The sequence below is a fragment of the Rhinatrema bivittatum genome, chromosome 3 (assembly GCF_901001135.1).
Source record: "Rhinatrema bivittatum chromosome 3, aRhiBiv1.1, whole genome shotgun sequence".
NCBI lineage: Eukaryota > Metazoa > Chordata > Amphibia > Gymnophiona > Rhinatrematidae > Rhinatrema > Rhinatrema bivittatum.
Window position 1 is genome coordinate 382,988,243 of NC_042617.1, and position 17,485 is coordinate 383,005,727.

General features: G+C 40.4%; 1 protein-coding gene across 14 annotated transcripts in view; it reads right to left on the reverse strand.

Moving 5' to 3' along the window:
- SENP6 (SUMO specific peptidase 6) overlaps window positions 1-17,485 on the reverse strand; it is a 448,534-nt gene that overhangs the window by 283,704 nt on the left and 147,345 nt on the right. For 12 of the 14 annotated variants that reach the window (XM_029595592.1, XM_029595591.1, XM_029595594.1 and 9 more), the window contains one exon: window positions 8,495-8,599. In XM_029595592.1, the coding sequence (XP_029451452.1) occupies window positions 8,495-8,599 (105 nt within the window). Of the gene's footprint in view, window positions 1-8,494; window positions 8,600-12,117; window positions 12,163-17,485 lie in introns of all 14 variants that reach the window. The other 2 variants (XM_029595598.1, XM_029595599.1) reach the window with 1 other exon arrangement.

The window sequence follows — 17,485 nt, forward strand, 5'->3', positions numbered from 1 at the left end:
ATGGGACAGGATGTTTGACAACTGGAGGTTTAGATGTCATAAGCCATGGATGAAACTTGGATACCAACAGATAAGTAGAGATTGGTATACCCTTAATTTGAAAGCAGTAGGTGCCATAGCACAGAGATGAACTGTAACTGATGATGTACTGAGACCTGAGAAATAGAGAGCAGCTATTAAGTAGGTCTTTTGGTTCACATGTGAATTATCCAAAGAAGGCTATAGACACCAAAATGAGAACCACTTCCATTTAAATCCATAAGCTCTTCTAGTGCATGGCTTCCTGGCAGACACTACTGTAGCCTTAACCTCCTTGGGTTAAGAAAAGAGGACAATCAGCAACATTCATGCTGTCAGGTTGAGGGAGGGAAGGTTCAGATGATACACATGTCCTTCCTCTTGAGTTAGTAACAATGGATCTGCCCTGAGGTGAATTCAAGGGGTGCTAGACAGTTCTACCATGTACACAAACCAAACTTGTTTAGACCAAACTGGAGCAATAAGAATCAGCTGGGCTTGCTCCTTGACTACTTTCTGCACCACCTTGGGATTAAACAGAATCGGCAGGAAAATAGTGTACATGCGATCTGCATTTCAGTTGAACAGAAAAGCACCTTGGTTGGATCTGAATTCGCTGGGAAGAACAAAGCAAAATTTTTCCACTTTTCCATTTTCCTCTAAAGTGAAAAGGTAGATTGGTGGAAGTTCCCATAGACTGAACAGTCTGTCAGCAGTTAACTGTTGCAAGAACTATTTGTGTGAGTGAAATACTATGCTGAAGCAATCTGCTAACATGTTGGAAATTCCTGGAAGGTATGTTGCTTGTAGGACAGCTTGATGTTTGCATGCCCATTTACCAGATTTTTATCACCTCCTGTCAAAGGGTCCAAGATCCCATGACATGTTTGGCTACTTTATTGTTGGTTTGAAGAATGTCCTTCCCCTGGCGGAGATGTGTGAAAGTTGTCAAAGTGTATCTGACCACTTGTAATTCTAGGAGGTTGATCCGAAGCTGTCTTTCTATTAACAACCCAGTCCCTTAGGTTTGGAACAGGCCTTCTGGGCTCCCCAATCTTTTGTGGAGACAACAGCTGCCAATGTTACTTAGGGCCTCATTTACTAAGGCTTTTCTCCCATTCTGTCTCTATGGAAAAATGCTTAGTAAATGAGGCTTTTAGTGAAAAAGTAAACGACGTGCTGCCGCCTCTTATTTTTATTTATTTAAACCTTTTTTATGCCGACATTCATGATGGGTCTCATATATCTGTTTACACTGAACGCGAGTAAAAGAGAAGTTTAACATTAATCGTAGCTAGGAGGCTACTGGAGGAGGTGGGAGAAGAGAAAAAGAGAAAAGTTACACTGAACGCGGGTTACTGGAACTTGGAGGTGGAAGAGAATGGGGGGAACAGTTGCATAATAATAAATATCAGAGAACACTTGCTAATATATATGAGATAATATGTATAGGGTAACCATGGCAAGAGGAACAGTTGAATAAATATGATAAATAATAATAATATACTAATAGTATTATGACAAATAGCAAATGACAAAAGTAATATTACAGATTATACAATAGTACTATGACAAATAAATTATATAATAATAGTATTATGACAGATAACAAATGACAAATGTAACATTGCAAATTATATAGCACATCTACTATAACGTAAGAGGAGACAGTAAAAGAATTTGAATATCGTACATAAATGAGGGTTAGGGGCGGGGGTGGGGGGATGTGAAAAACTTGAACGGATGAAGGGTGGTAGCCACTAGCAAAGCTATTTCCACCAAGAGCATTAAGAGTAGAGTTAATTGGTCCAATTTGGAGCAGAGGCCCCAATGTAGGAGTGTCATGTGAAGGCTGATCAGTAAGACCACAAACTGCTGCTGCCATATGTCTCAGAAAGACCAGAATGTCCTTGGCTGTTTCGTACAATTTCAGCAGTCATAAGAACATGCCATATTGGGTCAGACCAAGGGTCCATCAAGGCCAGCATCCTGTCTCCAACAGTGGCCAATCCAGGCCATAAGAACCTGGCAAGTTCCAAAAAACTAAGTCTATCCCATGTTACTATTGCTAGTAATAGCAGTGTATTTTCTAAGTCAACTTGATTAACAGCAGGTAATGGACTTCTCCTCCAAGAACTTATCCAATCCTTTTCTAAACCCAGCTACACTAACTGCACTAACCACATCCCCTGGCAACAAATTCCAGAGTTTAATTGTGCATTGAGTAAAAAAGAACTTTCTCCTTTTAGTTTTAAATGTGCAACATGTTAACTTCATGGAGTACCCCCTAGTCCTTCTATTATCCGAAAGAGTAAATAACCGATTCATATTTACCCGTTCTAGACCTCTCATGATTTTAAATACCTCTATCATATCCCCCTCCCCCCCCAAGCCGTCTCTTCTCCAAGCTGAAAAGTCCTAACCTCTCAAGTCTTTCCTCATAGGGGAGCTGTTCCATCACCTTTATCATTTTGGTCGTCCTTCTCTGTACCTTCTCCATCGCAACTATAACTTTTTTGAGATGCAGCGACCAGAATTTTACACAGTAATCAAGGTGCGGTCTTCACCATGGAGCGATACAGAGGCATTATGACATTTTCCGTTTTATTCACCATTCCCTGTCTAATAATTCCCAACATTGCTTGCTTTTTTGACTGCTGTAGCACACTGAACCGACGCTTTCAATGTGTTATCCACTATGACGCCTAGATCTCTTTCTTGGATGGTAGCTCCTAATATAGAACCTAACATTTTGTAACTATAGCATGGGTTATTTTTCCCTATATGCATCGCCTTGCACTTATCCACATTAAATTTAATCTATTTGGATGCCCAATTTTCCAGTCTCACAAGGTCCTCCTTGAATTTATCACAATCTGCTTGTGATTTAACTACTCTGAATAATTTTATATCTGCAAATTTGATTACCTCACTCGTCATATTTCTTTCCAGATCATTTATAAATATATTGAAGAACGGATCCCAATACAGATCCAAGAGGCACTTCACTGCCCACTCCTTTCCACTGAGAAAATTGTCATTAGTATCCTTTGAAGATACCTCCCTCCGAACCATGTGCTGCTGAGCGACTGTTGGCTTTCCCCTTTGTTCTAGTTTAAAAGCTGCTCTCCTTTTTAAAGGTTAGCGCCAGCAGTCTGGTTCCACCTTGGTTAAGGTGGAGTCCATCCCTTCGGAAGAGACTCCCCCTTCTCCAAAATGTTCCCCAGTTCCTTACAAAACTGAATCCCTCTTCCTTGCACCATCATCTCATCCACACATTGAGACTCTGGACCTCTGCCTGCCTCTGGGGACCTGCACGTGGAAAAGGGAGCATTTCAGAGAATGCTACCCTGGAGGTTCTGGATTTAAGCTTTCTACATAAGAGCCTAAATTTGACTTCTAGAACCTCCCTCCCACATTTTCTTATGTTGTTGGTGCCCACATGTACCACAACAGCCAGCTACTCCCCAGCACTGTCTAAAATCCTATCTAGGTGACATGTGAGGTCCGCCACCTTCTCACCAGGTAGGCATATTACCAGGCGATCCTCACGTCCAGCCACCTGGGCTGTCTACATTCCTAATAATTGAATCTCCAGCTATAATGGCTGACCTAACCCTTTCCTCCTGAGCAGTAGGCCTTTGAGAGACATCCTCGGTGCGAAAAGATAATGCACCACCTGGAGAGCAGGTCCTTTCTACATGATCCTTTCCTGCTGCACCAGGTTGATGCTCTCCGATCATGAGACCTTATTCCTCCAAGGCAGCACCATGGCTGCCAGTCTGAAGTTGGGACTTGGCTACTATGTCCCTGAAGGTCTCATCTATATACCTCTCTGACTGCCTCATCTCCTCCAGGTCTGCCACTCTAGCATCCAGAGATCGGACTCGTTCCCTGAGAGACAGAAGGTCTTTGCATCGCATGCACATGTACAATTTCTCACTGGCAGGTAAAAAATCATACATGAGACACTCGATGCAAAAGACTGGGAAGACCCCCTCTTGCTGCTGGACTGCTGCCTTTATCTCAAATTTGTTCAGTTCCTAGTTAACTTTTAGGTTGCTATGGGAGTAGGAATGTGTCTAATTAGCGTCCTTTAAATGTATTAGTGAATTCACTATATCTGGTCGTGGCCTACAGGGGAATGATCAAACTCTCAATAAGGTGTGGGGAATTCGTGAAGTTAAAAGGCTTTTTTTTTTTCCTTTTAGTGTGAAAGTGGCACCTGCCTATAAATTAAATGATGAGCTAGGGGCAGGTGGTGTGGGGCGGGAGGGTTGGGAAACAGAGACAGTCTAACTTCTGTTTATTCACTACTTGACTATTAAAAGCACAAACACACTAAATAATATTCCCCAATAGTTAACTTCACCCCAATACTTTTAAAAAAGAAAATTTTCCAAGCAAAACTTACTGATTTCTTTCAGCCACTAGCAAGGTGATCCTCTCCTCTCAGTGCTCCAACTAGATTCAATATACAGGGGTTCTGAGTGTACTTGCCTGGTCTGACAGGAGGAAGGCTTTTTCTTGCAGGGAATCTATTCATGCTCCTATGAATTTTATTCCCTGGGTGGGAACTAGAATTGATTTTTTGAAGTTGATCAGAAAGTCTAATGATTCTAGGAGTTGAATCAACTTCTACAGCAAGGTAAGAAGAACTTGAGAATTTGCTGTCACTAGCCAATCATCTAGGTAAGGGAAGACCTGGATGCCCTTATGATAAAGGTGCGCTGCTACTACAGCTAAGCATTTATTGAAGACCTTCTGTATGGCTGACAGTCCAAAGAGGAGTCCTCAATACTGGTAATGAGGAGTCAACCACAAAGTATAGATACAGTCAGTGGCAGGAATGGAGAGGGATATTAGAATAAGCATCCTTCAAATCCAGGCCGCACATCTACTCTCCCTTCTGGATAAATGGGAGAACAGTGGGAAGGGAGTTTATTTTGAACTGCTCCTGGAGCAGATTCTTGGTCAGACTTCTTAAATCCAGGATGAATCTTAATCCCCCAGTTTTCTTGGTGATAAGGAAGTAACAAGAATAGAACCCCATGTCATGTTGATGATGTGGAACAGGTTCTATTGCTTGCTGGCTGAGAAGCGACTATACCTCTAGGCAGAGCTATACTGATTGATTAGAATCCAGACTGAAGGCTGAGCAGTGAGGAAATGTGGGAAGCTGGGAAAAGTTTTAGTAGTATCCAGACTCCAAAACTGAGAACCCAGCGATCATTGGTAGTTTTGTGCCATTCTTCCAGGTAGAGCTGGATCCTCTAGCCTACTGTGGAAGATGGTCAAAAACTTGGTTCACGCCTAGGTTGGGCCTGTTGTGCCATTTTAGATTAATGGCATACTCACTGTTGACTGCAGACTAGAAGCTGCCACGAAAGCAGAGGTGGGATCCGGTACCTCCGAAATTGCCAGAAGAGGCATTTCTGTAAGTACAGTCGGCATGAGGTAGAGCGTTGCTCTGAGCTGGTTGAAGTAGACTGGACTACCAGATGTTCTTTGATTTGAGCAACTGTTTCCCTGAGCTTATCTCTGAAGAGGTGGTCTCTTAGGCAAGAAACATCCACTAGCTTATTAATGACATCATCCCGCAAGCTTCTGGCATATCAAGACATCTAATATGCTCTTATCGTGGTCAATGAAGAGCGGATGATTATGTCAAATTTTCACATATTGACCAAATAAAATGGCGTATGTATTCTTCCACATCTAGAAATGGCAGTGGATATGCAGGGTCCGTATCACTTGTTAGAAGAAATGGCTTTAGTTTTTGCATGCAATTAAGTAAGTTCTGAACCACACAGAATTGGTGAGCAGAAATTTGTACACAGAGTATGGAGTTCTGGAATACTTCCCTACCAAAACTGTCTAATACCCTGGGATACTTTGCTAGTCGAGTACTGGAAAAGATTCTTGTTTTCTTGGCTCTTTTAAAAGCACACTCCACTACTACTTGAGGTGGTTGTATTACTCCATAACCCAGAAAGTTTTGTACTCTATATTTGAGGTCTAGTTTCCTTGCCAATGGAACACAAATTGTGTTCTTCCACATTTTTGTTTAACTTTTGCAGATTATCATGGATTAGAATAGCTACTGGTTCAGATGGCATCTCCAAAATTTGGAAAAATCTAAAACTTTCACGCGAGGATCTTTGCCTTTATTAACATAGTTCTCCGAGCATTATATCTAACTTGTCCAGAAATCTGGAATAAGAAAGTCCTCAGGTGAAGACAAGTTTTCCAGGGGCTCAGGTAGGGGAGATCAGGGGTATCCATGTCAAACCCTCTTTAGATCTAAGGGGGAGGGGACACTAATGATGAATTTGGTGACTTGAGGAGAGCTTGGTTGTCTCATAAGGGTATACTCCTGGTGAGCCTACTCAGACTGGGACTCTGCTGCAAGTATCTGAGTGGATCTGATGGAATATCAAGTGTAAATGGAGAAGCTGGGACTCCTCGTGGAAGTAAGTTTTATATTGCAGAAAGGAGAGGTTAGAGAGTTCCCCCCTTATCCTTACAAGCCATAGGGGTAAAACGTTTTCACCAGTTCTGCCACTTGGTCCTAGGACTAATGTGCTCTTTGGCAGGATGTTGGAGGTAGAACATCTTATGATACCAGGATGGAATTACCTTGGACATCCTCTGCACTCTGTAAAATCTGCACTAGAGAGCAGTACAAAATTAAGGGGATCACAGAACAACAGGATGCAGAGATTCTAAACAAAGGCCTTGCTCCAACAATCGTGATAGTGACCTTGCTCGGGTAATTAGTGGAGGTTAAGAGTACTATGCCACCTTCTACCCCCAACAATCCACCTCTCCCTATAGGAGTTATTGGCAACACTCAAAGCATTAGTGGTATCAAAATTAGATGTATTATATGCGATCAGGACTTATGCATTGGGGCTTTGTGCATCTACAGTGCCAATGCTCTGATGAAGTTCTCTGCATTGACTGCACCAGTTCCTCATGAGTCAATGCCGAACCTTGAAGAAGGTATGCTGATACATGCTTTTTCAGCACCAGAAGCATCGCCAGTCCCAGAAAGGGTTTTTTTAGTTTTTGGTTTGCTCAACTCAGAGGACTCTGCTTGTTCCACCAACGGAGGGAAACATCTTGAAGGAGCTGTTATGCCTGTCAGACGAGGAGGCTGACTCAACTTACTCTCTCCGCCCACGATCTGACGCGTTGCCGATTCATGGGGGCTGCCGCGAGGTCAAAGGGCTTGCGACCATGTTTGAGACGCAGCGGAAACAAAAGCTCTTCCCCCAAATTCCTCTAGATGCATGCAGCAAAGCCAGCCCTGGTCTTAAAGAGGAACTACTCAGGAAGGGCGGCCCTTACCAGTGACTCTGCCCCTTCCTGGGAGTATATTAGTTTGCTTCACTGCTGACTGAATTGAGTTAGCAAGGACTTGCTTGGTCTTAGCTTCTCTGCCGCTCCCACTGTTACTGGAGATTCTCTCCACCCTCCGGGGGTTTTTTTCCTTGGGTACTCGCTCCTCGGGGGCCCTATGCTTTCTTTACCTACTTTGTTTATTTCAGGTACCTACTCTCTGTCCAGGTACTCACTCCTCGAGGGCCTGAGTGCATATCCTGGTATCTGCTTCATCTACCATTTGCTGGAACACCATCCTCACAGCTATAAGAAGAGTGAGTAATTACCACCATCTTGCAGTACCTTACCTTCAGCCTATCTGTATTGCAACTGCTTTTCCTCCATTGTGGAACAGGACTCCTCAGCACTGCTGTAGATTCTACACACTGCTGCCCTCTGTGGTTGCCTGTTCTGCTAGCCTTCAGCTCCAAGTATTACTCACTACTGCCACCTCTGGCGAACATTAGAACTGTTAATAAAATCTTTTTTCTATGTGTGTGTCTCCAACGCTGAGCCTGACCTGTGGCCCCTCTCAGGACTTCCCCCCATGAGCGTGGTCATCTGCCACTGGTCCAAGGATCCACCCACAACCTTTACAGTTTATAACTGGAGCTCCTGCTCAACTCCAAACCCAGAGAACATGGCAAGGCTATGCTTCAGGAGGATCAATTGTAGCTACTCAGAATCTTATGCAGTTCCTCAATTTTCCAGGTCCTAGATTTATATGACCACAGAGACATGCTACCACAGTGATAACAGTTCACCTGATTATGGTCTAGTCCAAGGCCAATGGTAACAGATGTTTGCAATGAAATAATTGGAAAAATATGATTGTGTTTAAAATGAAAAAATTTTGAGAGAGACAGAGTACATGTCCATGTTGAAGCTCAGAAAAAAAAATGACCAATAGGGCTAACAAGGCAACACGTGTGCAGGAATTCCTCAAACATGCTCAATACAGCAAAAGATCTATGAGCCTAGAACAGTCCGGATGACATCACCATGTATCATGGCTAATTCAGCCCTGTTTGACAGCGAAAGAGCAGACACTGCTTATTAAACTATGACAAATGAAAGAAAGCGTTTTTACCTCTGAGCAGCTGTTTTCACCAAGGATATCTGTGTATTAGCATGGTGGAAGTGTCTGCCATGCACCACAGTTCCAGAAGACATCGATATATTTTGGGCATTCTCACTGTGAAATAATTACAGAAAGTGAAATTAATCTAAGTTCAGCATTATATATTTAGTAAGAAATTACAGAACACAAAATTAAGCCAGGTTTGCAAAGTCAATAAGTAGAGCAGCAGAAATCTTTCTGAAATATGTTTACTTGACCACTTACTGATAAAAGATAATGCCATAGTAAGTTTTCATAGCTACAATCAACCACCATATTACTGTCAAAAACACTAAATGAAAAAATATACCAAACAAGTAACAAGTTAAAACAAAGCAAAAAAAAAAAAAAAAAGGACAAGTTCTCAATGTAAAATAGGAAGCAACAGTAGTTAATCTCAGGAAGAAACCAAGAGTGTGGAAAACTTCAATTCTAGTCATACTGATTCATGAGAACATAATATAGAATGATGAATATCAACCCCTGCCCACCTTTCTAAAAACATACTACACGCACAGGAGGGAGAGTGCTTTTCCAGCTTTGCCACGTGACAGTTTGATCATTTCCTATAGTTGGAACAAATTTGACTATGCCTCAGAAATACTGCAGACCATGGAGAGGTTTCACTCCTCTTGTTGTCTGAACCCATAAATTTCCTGCAATTAAAGTGTTAGTCCAATAGTACAAATAGTCAATCTCTCTCTGCGCTAGTGATTTTTCTTCCTCATTAAAACAGGCATCTGAGAGGCCCATTTTAAAAATTTGAATGCAGATGCAATGGACGTCTCAAACTATCATCCTATTTCTTCACTTCCTTTTTTTTTTTTTTTTTTTAAGCTAAAATCATTGAATCAGTAGTGCTGAAACAGTTAACAATACTTGGGACAATAATACTATTTTATACCAATAGTAATTTGCTTTTAGAAAATTCTGTGGCTCTGAAACACTACTGGTCTAGCACAGACATTTTACATCGTGGGTTCAACTCTGGTATTTCTTATATGCTTATACTTGTTGATACTACAACTGCATTCAATACTCTAAATCACATCATCTTCCTAACTCGTCTATCCAATATTGTTATCTCTGGGACTTTCCTATCAGAGTTTAGCTCCTATCTTCACGATCGAACACAGCAAATAATAGCCACATACACCTCTTACTGGTATCAGGTTAAAACCAAAGTTATTTAAAAATCTTGCAGTCTGGAATTTCCAGAATTCTGTTCAGTGCGGATAACTACTTTACATACATAAAACAGATCCCCAAGGCTCGGTGTTATCCATGACTTTATTCAACATTTATTTTATTTATTCACTTTTTATATACCGATATTCATGAGAGCTTCATATCGGTTTACATCACGTCAATGTAGAAATCCAGCAATGCATAACATTAAAATAATCAATAATTAAACTAAGCTAAAAACAAATCTTAAAAAACATTTAGAACATTGATTACTATAAATTGTTAAAAATAAATTTAAATTCTAACATCAAAGTAATTCTAGCTGCCCATAAAAGTAATGAATAATGTAAAAGTATGTAAATACAGTAAACTAAATTATATATTAAAGCAAGGGGACTAGCCAGACTATGAAAATGCTTGTTCAAATAGCAATGTCTTAAGTTTTTTCTTAAAAGAATGTGGGTGTGACTCAAACCTTATGTCCAAAGGCAATGCGTTCCATATTTTAGAATCTGCTAGAGATAAAGCTCTGTCTCGAACAGTGTTTAAATGTGCTAATTTTGGGGACGGATTGGATAATAATGCCTTGCCAGAAGATTGTATGGGAATGGGAATAGGAATGGGAACATTTAACCTACACCTCAGTCATCTTCGCTCCACTCTTTGTCTGTCTTACAGACTATATATGCTGACAACATTCAAGTTTTCTTCCCGCTAAAATCCTCCTGGTTATTACTACCCAGCTTGTTTCATTATGCCTGTCCTCAATCAGAAGCTGATTTTCCCCACAATAAATTCTCTTTGAATATTAAGAAAAAGTTATTCTTCTAGGTCATATTCCCCTAGATCAAATCCCTGATACACTTTCACCTGACACCCAAATATTACACATAGAAAAGGAGGTAGATAACTTGTGTGCCATTTGACACTGCATTGTCTATGATTTGCCAGGTGAAAGCAGTAGTCCAACTGTCCTTTTGCTAAATTTAAGACTTTTACGCCACCTAAAACCCCTCCTGGCTCCCTTGGCCTTTAGGACTGTTAGTCTTTAATTCATCCCTCCACTGACTGCTGCAATTCCCTTTTCACAGATCTCTCTCAACATATAATCAAACCACTGCAGTTAGCCCAAAATGCAGCTGCCCATCTGCATACAGCTCACTAGACATTACGACCACATTTCCCCAGTTTTACAGCAGCTCCACTTCCAGTGGAAGGAATATAAACTTGCAGTGATCATCCATAATCTCTTTAACAACGTAACATCTGTCTGGATCAGCTCCACTCTAGATATATACTCCACCCAGAACCTTTTGATCTTCATCTGAATTCTCTCTCGATGTTCCTTCAGACCAATCATTCCATTTAACAGCAACCCGTAAAAGAGCTCTCTCAATAACAGGACCTATACTATGGAATTCCTACCCCCTGTTTATACAATGCTTAAAGGAACAAAAAAAACTAGAGTCCTGAAAGCCCATCTTTTCAAGGCAGATTTTCCAGCGGATGGTTAGCTCCCCCTTCCCCTGCGATATCAAATTTCTCTCATGTTCCATTTGCTTTCAGAGGATCCCAAAAATTTCCAATTCAGCAGCTGGTCAGATTCTACCCTCTCTCTCTCTCTCTAGGCAGCCTCCTACAACTTCCTTGCTTTGTTGCTTGATTTTCTCTATACCACAGGCTATGATTGTTTTTATGCCTCTCACGCCTTTATGTTCCTTCTTCAGTTGTAAGGTTTAACTATTTCATTATGCATGCTCAATTGTACCCTGACCCCAACCGTGGAGGCTGCGGGAAATAAGTACTTTAAGTAGTACATCATCTCTCTCTAAATCTCAAGCAACTTCACTGGTTCCCCCGTGTCAGTGGGCCTAATGGTAGAATCTAACAGGGATTCCTCACTCCACCTCCACTGCAGTTTCTGTTCTTTCACTTGTATCTTCTAGTTCAATTGTTGTTACTGAGTCACTTTCACAGTGAATATGGAACCACAGTGGAAGGAATGGAATTTTAAGGTAGAACTGGAGTTTTTCGTTGTTTCTGGTGTGTTTTCTTTTAGTGGGACAGGAACAGAGTTTAGCAGATAAGACTACTGATTTATTTCCCCCTCCCTCCCAGTGATAGGATGGTTTGAGTGACAATTCTAAATTATGTATTTATATGCAGTAGATAGATTTTGACTTATTTAAAAATGTATATCCTGCTCAATCATCCATTAACTGTCTAACCATAAAACATACATAATGTGTGTTATGGTCTACATTTTAAGACAAACAAAGTGGGACAATAGCTTAACAAAATTTAGGTAATTAACAAAATAAAATCAGGAGAATACAATAAAATAAACGGTAAACTTAAGTGTGCTTGAATAAATCACTGCTATATACTACACCTTTTGCACTTACCGGTTGAAAGTATGAACAGGTTCAGCTTACTGATTAAATGCTCTCCTAAAATGAATGATGGAGAATACATTTTTAAGTTCTTCTGGAAGAGTGCTCTAGAATGTAGAACCAGCTACTCTGAAGAGTCATTCATGGGACTCAGCAAGACATACGAGTTTGACAGAAATATCAACAAATTCCGTATAGACGAACGAAGAGTACTTGGTGAACAATAGGTTTTTAAAACAGTAAGAAGCTTGAAATGTACTCGCCCTTTGATGAAACAACAAAGAAATAGATGCCCAAGGAAATCTCTGCCAAATCTTTATTGGGTGGAGACGTGTTCATTTTTTTTTTTTTTCTGTATTGATAAGAGAGGAGACGGTCCATGTTGATCTGCAGAGAACGTATGTGGAACCATTAGTGAATGGAACCAACAGATGTTTAAGCATTACTTACTTCATATAAGATATGTCTATACTACGGATGACATTTTGAATTCCATTGTGACTATCAGTGTTTTCAAATTCAAGCCCCTGAGGCAGCCACTGGAATGTGGCGAAACTCGGCCTGAGACGGGCATTTTAAATGAACACGTCTCCTCCACCCAATAAAGATTTGGCAAAGATTTCCTTGGGCATCTATTTCTTTGTTGTTTCCTCACGGCTTTGTTAGATCACCTGCCTTGCTGTTTTTTTGTCTCGCTCTTTGATGGAAAGCCAATGCAAATTCATTAGAATAGATGAACTATGTTCCCCAATTGGGACACCAGTGATCAGACGGGCAGCAACATTTTGTATCAGCTATAGCATTTGTAAGATAGAAGGGAAACCCAGGCAGAGAACATTTATTTATTTATATTCTGCTTGTTGGCACTTCAAAGTGAATTCCATTCAGGTACTGCAGGTGTTTCCCTATCCCCAGAAGGTTTACAAAATCTAACAGGTAATTTTAAAATGAGTGTGCATGTGCCCGTGCATGTGCCCATACATGCACGTACTGGTGCAAGAGCAAGAATACTATTAAATATGAAATCAAGCGCACATTTGTACACGTATGTTTTAAAATGCACCAAATGTGCTTAAGTATACTCCTAATTTTAAGAAGATACTCGAGCACAGTTAGCGCACGGTGTCTTCCGTTGGACCTTGTCTGCTTTTAGACACCCATGTCAGCGAATTTTTTTTTTAAAATGCTTGTGCGAGGTACATTCCCAGTTTTCCAATTTGTCCACCAGTTTGTCCAGTTAATATAGAAGTCTTTCAGACCCCTCTGGTTCTTCATCCTACACGCCTTCAGTGACTTGGACCCCTCACCCTGTCCTCTAAGTCTTTCAGCTTGAAATCTACAGACTTGCTTCTCATCAGGAGCAGCAGTAAAGTTATGCGGGTATCTTGCATATGCACGCTGCGCTTTTTGGTTTTAAAATTCTGAATTACGTGCCTACGTGTTGGCCCTGCCTATGCCCCAACCTTTTTCCACTCCCTTATTTTTCACATGTGGTCCACATACACATGTATGTTGGCATTTTTGCGCGAGCAACACTTTTAAAAGCAATCTTTACATTTGTATCTGAGACACTAGAGGATAAAGTGACTTGGAGTGCCAGTGGGATTTGAACCTTGGGTACCCTGGTTTATAGTCCCATGCTCTAACCACCAGGCTGCAATTCTATTAATCAACAGAAGCAATTATTATAGCATGAAGAACTGTCCTAAATTCAGTCTGAGTGTAAAAAAAAAAAAAAAGAGGCTTTACATTGTGGAAGTTTTGATTATTGCATAATCAAAGGAATGGGGGGGGGGGGGGGGGAGGGGAGAGAATTCCCAAACTCCGAGCCTGATGCAAAATGAGAATGCTGTAACTGTTAAAGTAAGAGTGGAAGGAGACAGTTTTAGGAAATCTAGATAGAAATACAATCTCAGTCTTGTAAGAGTTGAGAGCCAACTTGTTAGTGGTTATCTACTAAATGGTGCCAAGACCGTCAGCTATTCCAGTCAAGATGGCTGGGATCGAAGTAGTTACAGCAAAATGGAACTGGATATCATCGGCATACATTTTATAGCAGACACCCTGAATGGACAAGACTTGGCAGATAGGAAAAATGTAACTTTAAATAGAGCAGAGGAGACGAATCCCTAGAGTAGTGGTTCTCAACCTTTTTCCCATCATGACACACCTGACAGACTATGCTCACATGTGTGACACATTGCTCATTACAATTCATGGCGGAAATAAAAAATAAAAGGTCCAATATTATTTTTATTGTTAAGAATGACACAAGGAAAAGATACTTATTCTGTCTGAACAGAAATTGCATAAATAGTAAACATCCCACACCAAAACAGCACCAATTTCCAGTACTTAAACAGTAACCACCTTACCTAAGAAAAGGCAACACTGAAAATATTACACCAGACCTTAAGACACCAATACATCTCCTATCAGGAAAACAGACCAAGTCAGGCTGCTATAGAGCCCTACACAGAAACTACATGGCAGCAGAAAACCTCACCTGAGTCACATGTGCTGACCCTCACCTAACAAAGAATAGAGACCAAAACGCATAACTAGAAGCATGCAGACAAAAACTGAATTAGAAACCGCAAAAAGCCAGAATCTCTGTATGCAGTGTAACAAAGGAAAAAAAGAAACACTCATACTTATAAAACAAATCAAGAAATATAAAATCAGTAGCAGTAAAACCATACTAACAAAAAGAACAGATTATTTCAAAACAGCGGATGAATGGAATATCCAATAATTAAAAACTCATATCAAAAATTTCTAGATACCAATAAAATATTTCAAAATAGCAGACACAAAGACCCAGTAATGAAAAATAATAAGGATACAAAAAATGTTTTGCTCTGCATACCTGGGAACGTTTGATATCCAGGTGTCCTGAGATTGTTTTGAATTAGCAGGTGGAGGGATGGTTTGCTTGCAACTTTCTCCTCAATATCTCACACTGGCTCTCAATCGCTCACATATACACATGCTTTTTCTCTCTCACTTATATAGGCTCTTAATTACACATTTACACACATGCTGTCTATCTTTTCACGCTTACACACACAGGCTTTCAATCACATACTCCCTCACCTAAACCAGCCCTCAATCACAAACATACTCTTTCACATGTACAGGCTCTCAATCATTCACATACATGTTCTCTCTCTCACACACACACAGGATCTCAAATACACATGCTTGCTCATTCACTCACTCTCCCCCCCTCTCCCGAACTAGCGGCAGCAGCAGCCTCCTCCACTTCTAACCGTAAAGGCAGCAGCAACCTCATTAATTTTTAGCCCTTGTGGAGAAATGAGTCCCATGGGCCGCGAGGGTTGATGTTGTTCCTCATTTTACTCCAAGCTGCACTGCTCATCCCTTCAGGCAGCATATCTTTCCTTTTCTTCAGGCCGATGCTGCCCCCACTAGCATGGTCTCGTCTTCCCGCGCACAAACCTGCTGCTCACCACTTCCTCTTCCGGGTCACGGAGGGGGCGGGAAGAAGAGAGCATGCTGGTGCCGCTGACACCAGCTGTCCTGCCACGTTCCATCCGGGCTATCAGCATTTTAAGCCCGGGTGGAGGACCTATTTCGCTTGGGTAGGGGGAGCAGCTGTGTCAGCAGGGTATCGGGAAGTGTAGCGACACACCGGTTGAGAACCGCTGTTCTAAGGAGTACTGTTTTCCCAATAGGGGAGACACAATCCACATCTGCTAGGAGACAGAGAGATACTGAATATGGCTGAGGTTACTGCAGGGGTATATCTAGGGTGATGTCGACTTTGAAACCTGTCTCCATCTGCTAGCAGGGGAACACGTAATCTATTGGTCTTGAGTCCATCTGGCTACACGCTAGGAAAATTACATATTTTTTAGAAATTAAAACCACTTTTGTATTTTAATGACTTTAGGACAATTTTATAGACCCTGATCTTTTCTAAGTTTGATTACTGTAATGCCCTCTTGTTAGGCCTTCTGTCCAGTACCCTTAGACCCCTGCAACTACTTCAGAATGCAGCAGCAATGGTTTTAACTGGAATTAAGAAGTATGATCATATCACTCCAGTGCTGATGAATCTGCATTGGTTGCAGATTATATAAAAAATTCTGTACAAATTTGTATGTCTAATTCACAAATCATATAACGATAAAATAGAATGTATCAATACATACTCATACTCCACAGCATAACCTATAGTCAGGTAATAAAGGCTTCTAACATTTGAATAGAGTAAGAGAGCTTTTTGTTTGGCCGGACTGAAACTGTGGAATTCGCTACCAAAGGAACTAAGATTAGAAGTTAACTTTCAAACTTAAGAAGAATTTGAAAACCTGGTTATTTAAAAAGGCGTTTCAGGGAATAAGCATGTCAATCTTATTCTTAAATAGATTTTAGGAGAAACAATTTTATATACGATCTTAGGAGAAGTTTTTCTAATATTTGATTTAGTGAAAGAGGCCTATTTTTATTTTTTATGTGAATTTTATGTAATTTGATTTTATATATTTTATCTTTAGTTATATATGCATTTGATATTATATTTTATGCTATTTATGTATGTTTTAATATGATTTATTTTCATATTGTGTACCAGTATGATTGATTCAGAATATCGGTATATAAAACAAAATAAATAAAGTATTATGTGATCTGTCTGCTGTTTTTGAAATATTTTATTAGTGCTTGGAGAATTTTTAATAATTTAAGAGTTTTTAATTGTTAAATGTTAATCTGTTCATCAGCTGTTTTGAAACATTTATTCACATAGCTTTACAATTTGTGTGGGAATCTATAAGCAGCTTAGCTTCTTCTGTTTTCCTAATTGAAGATGTATTGGTGTTTAGGGCCTGGTTTAATATTTGTAGTGTTGCCTTTTTATAGGTAGGGTTGTTCCATCTGAGCGCATGCCATAATGCAGGTGTAACCTTGTGCAGATTAGTTTGTATACATTACTGCAGATCCTGGTACTATGATAGGTGCTATATTTGTTTCAATTTTTCCAGTTTCTGTACTGCATGTGGAGAGGGGTTTTTTTTTCGGGGGGGGGGGGGGGGGGCCCGAGGAAGGTTCCATTCCAGTTTCTGTCTCCATATTTGTAATCTGTGGTCTTTCTGTACTTGAAAGTTGATTTTGTATGTATGACAGAGGTGAGGTATTTATCTAGCATATAGGCTAGTAAAATACTTCACCTTATTTTGTTGTGTTTTCTCAATAGGTCATGCATTGGTGGTGAACTGCTGTCTTTTTATAAGTAGGGCTATTGCGCCTGGTAGTAGAGAAGTTTGTGTTTCTGTTATTGGGAAAACACCAGAATATTTTTTTTGCATGGTTAATTGTACAGGGAATGTTCTAGTTCTGCTTTATACCCTTTGCT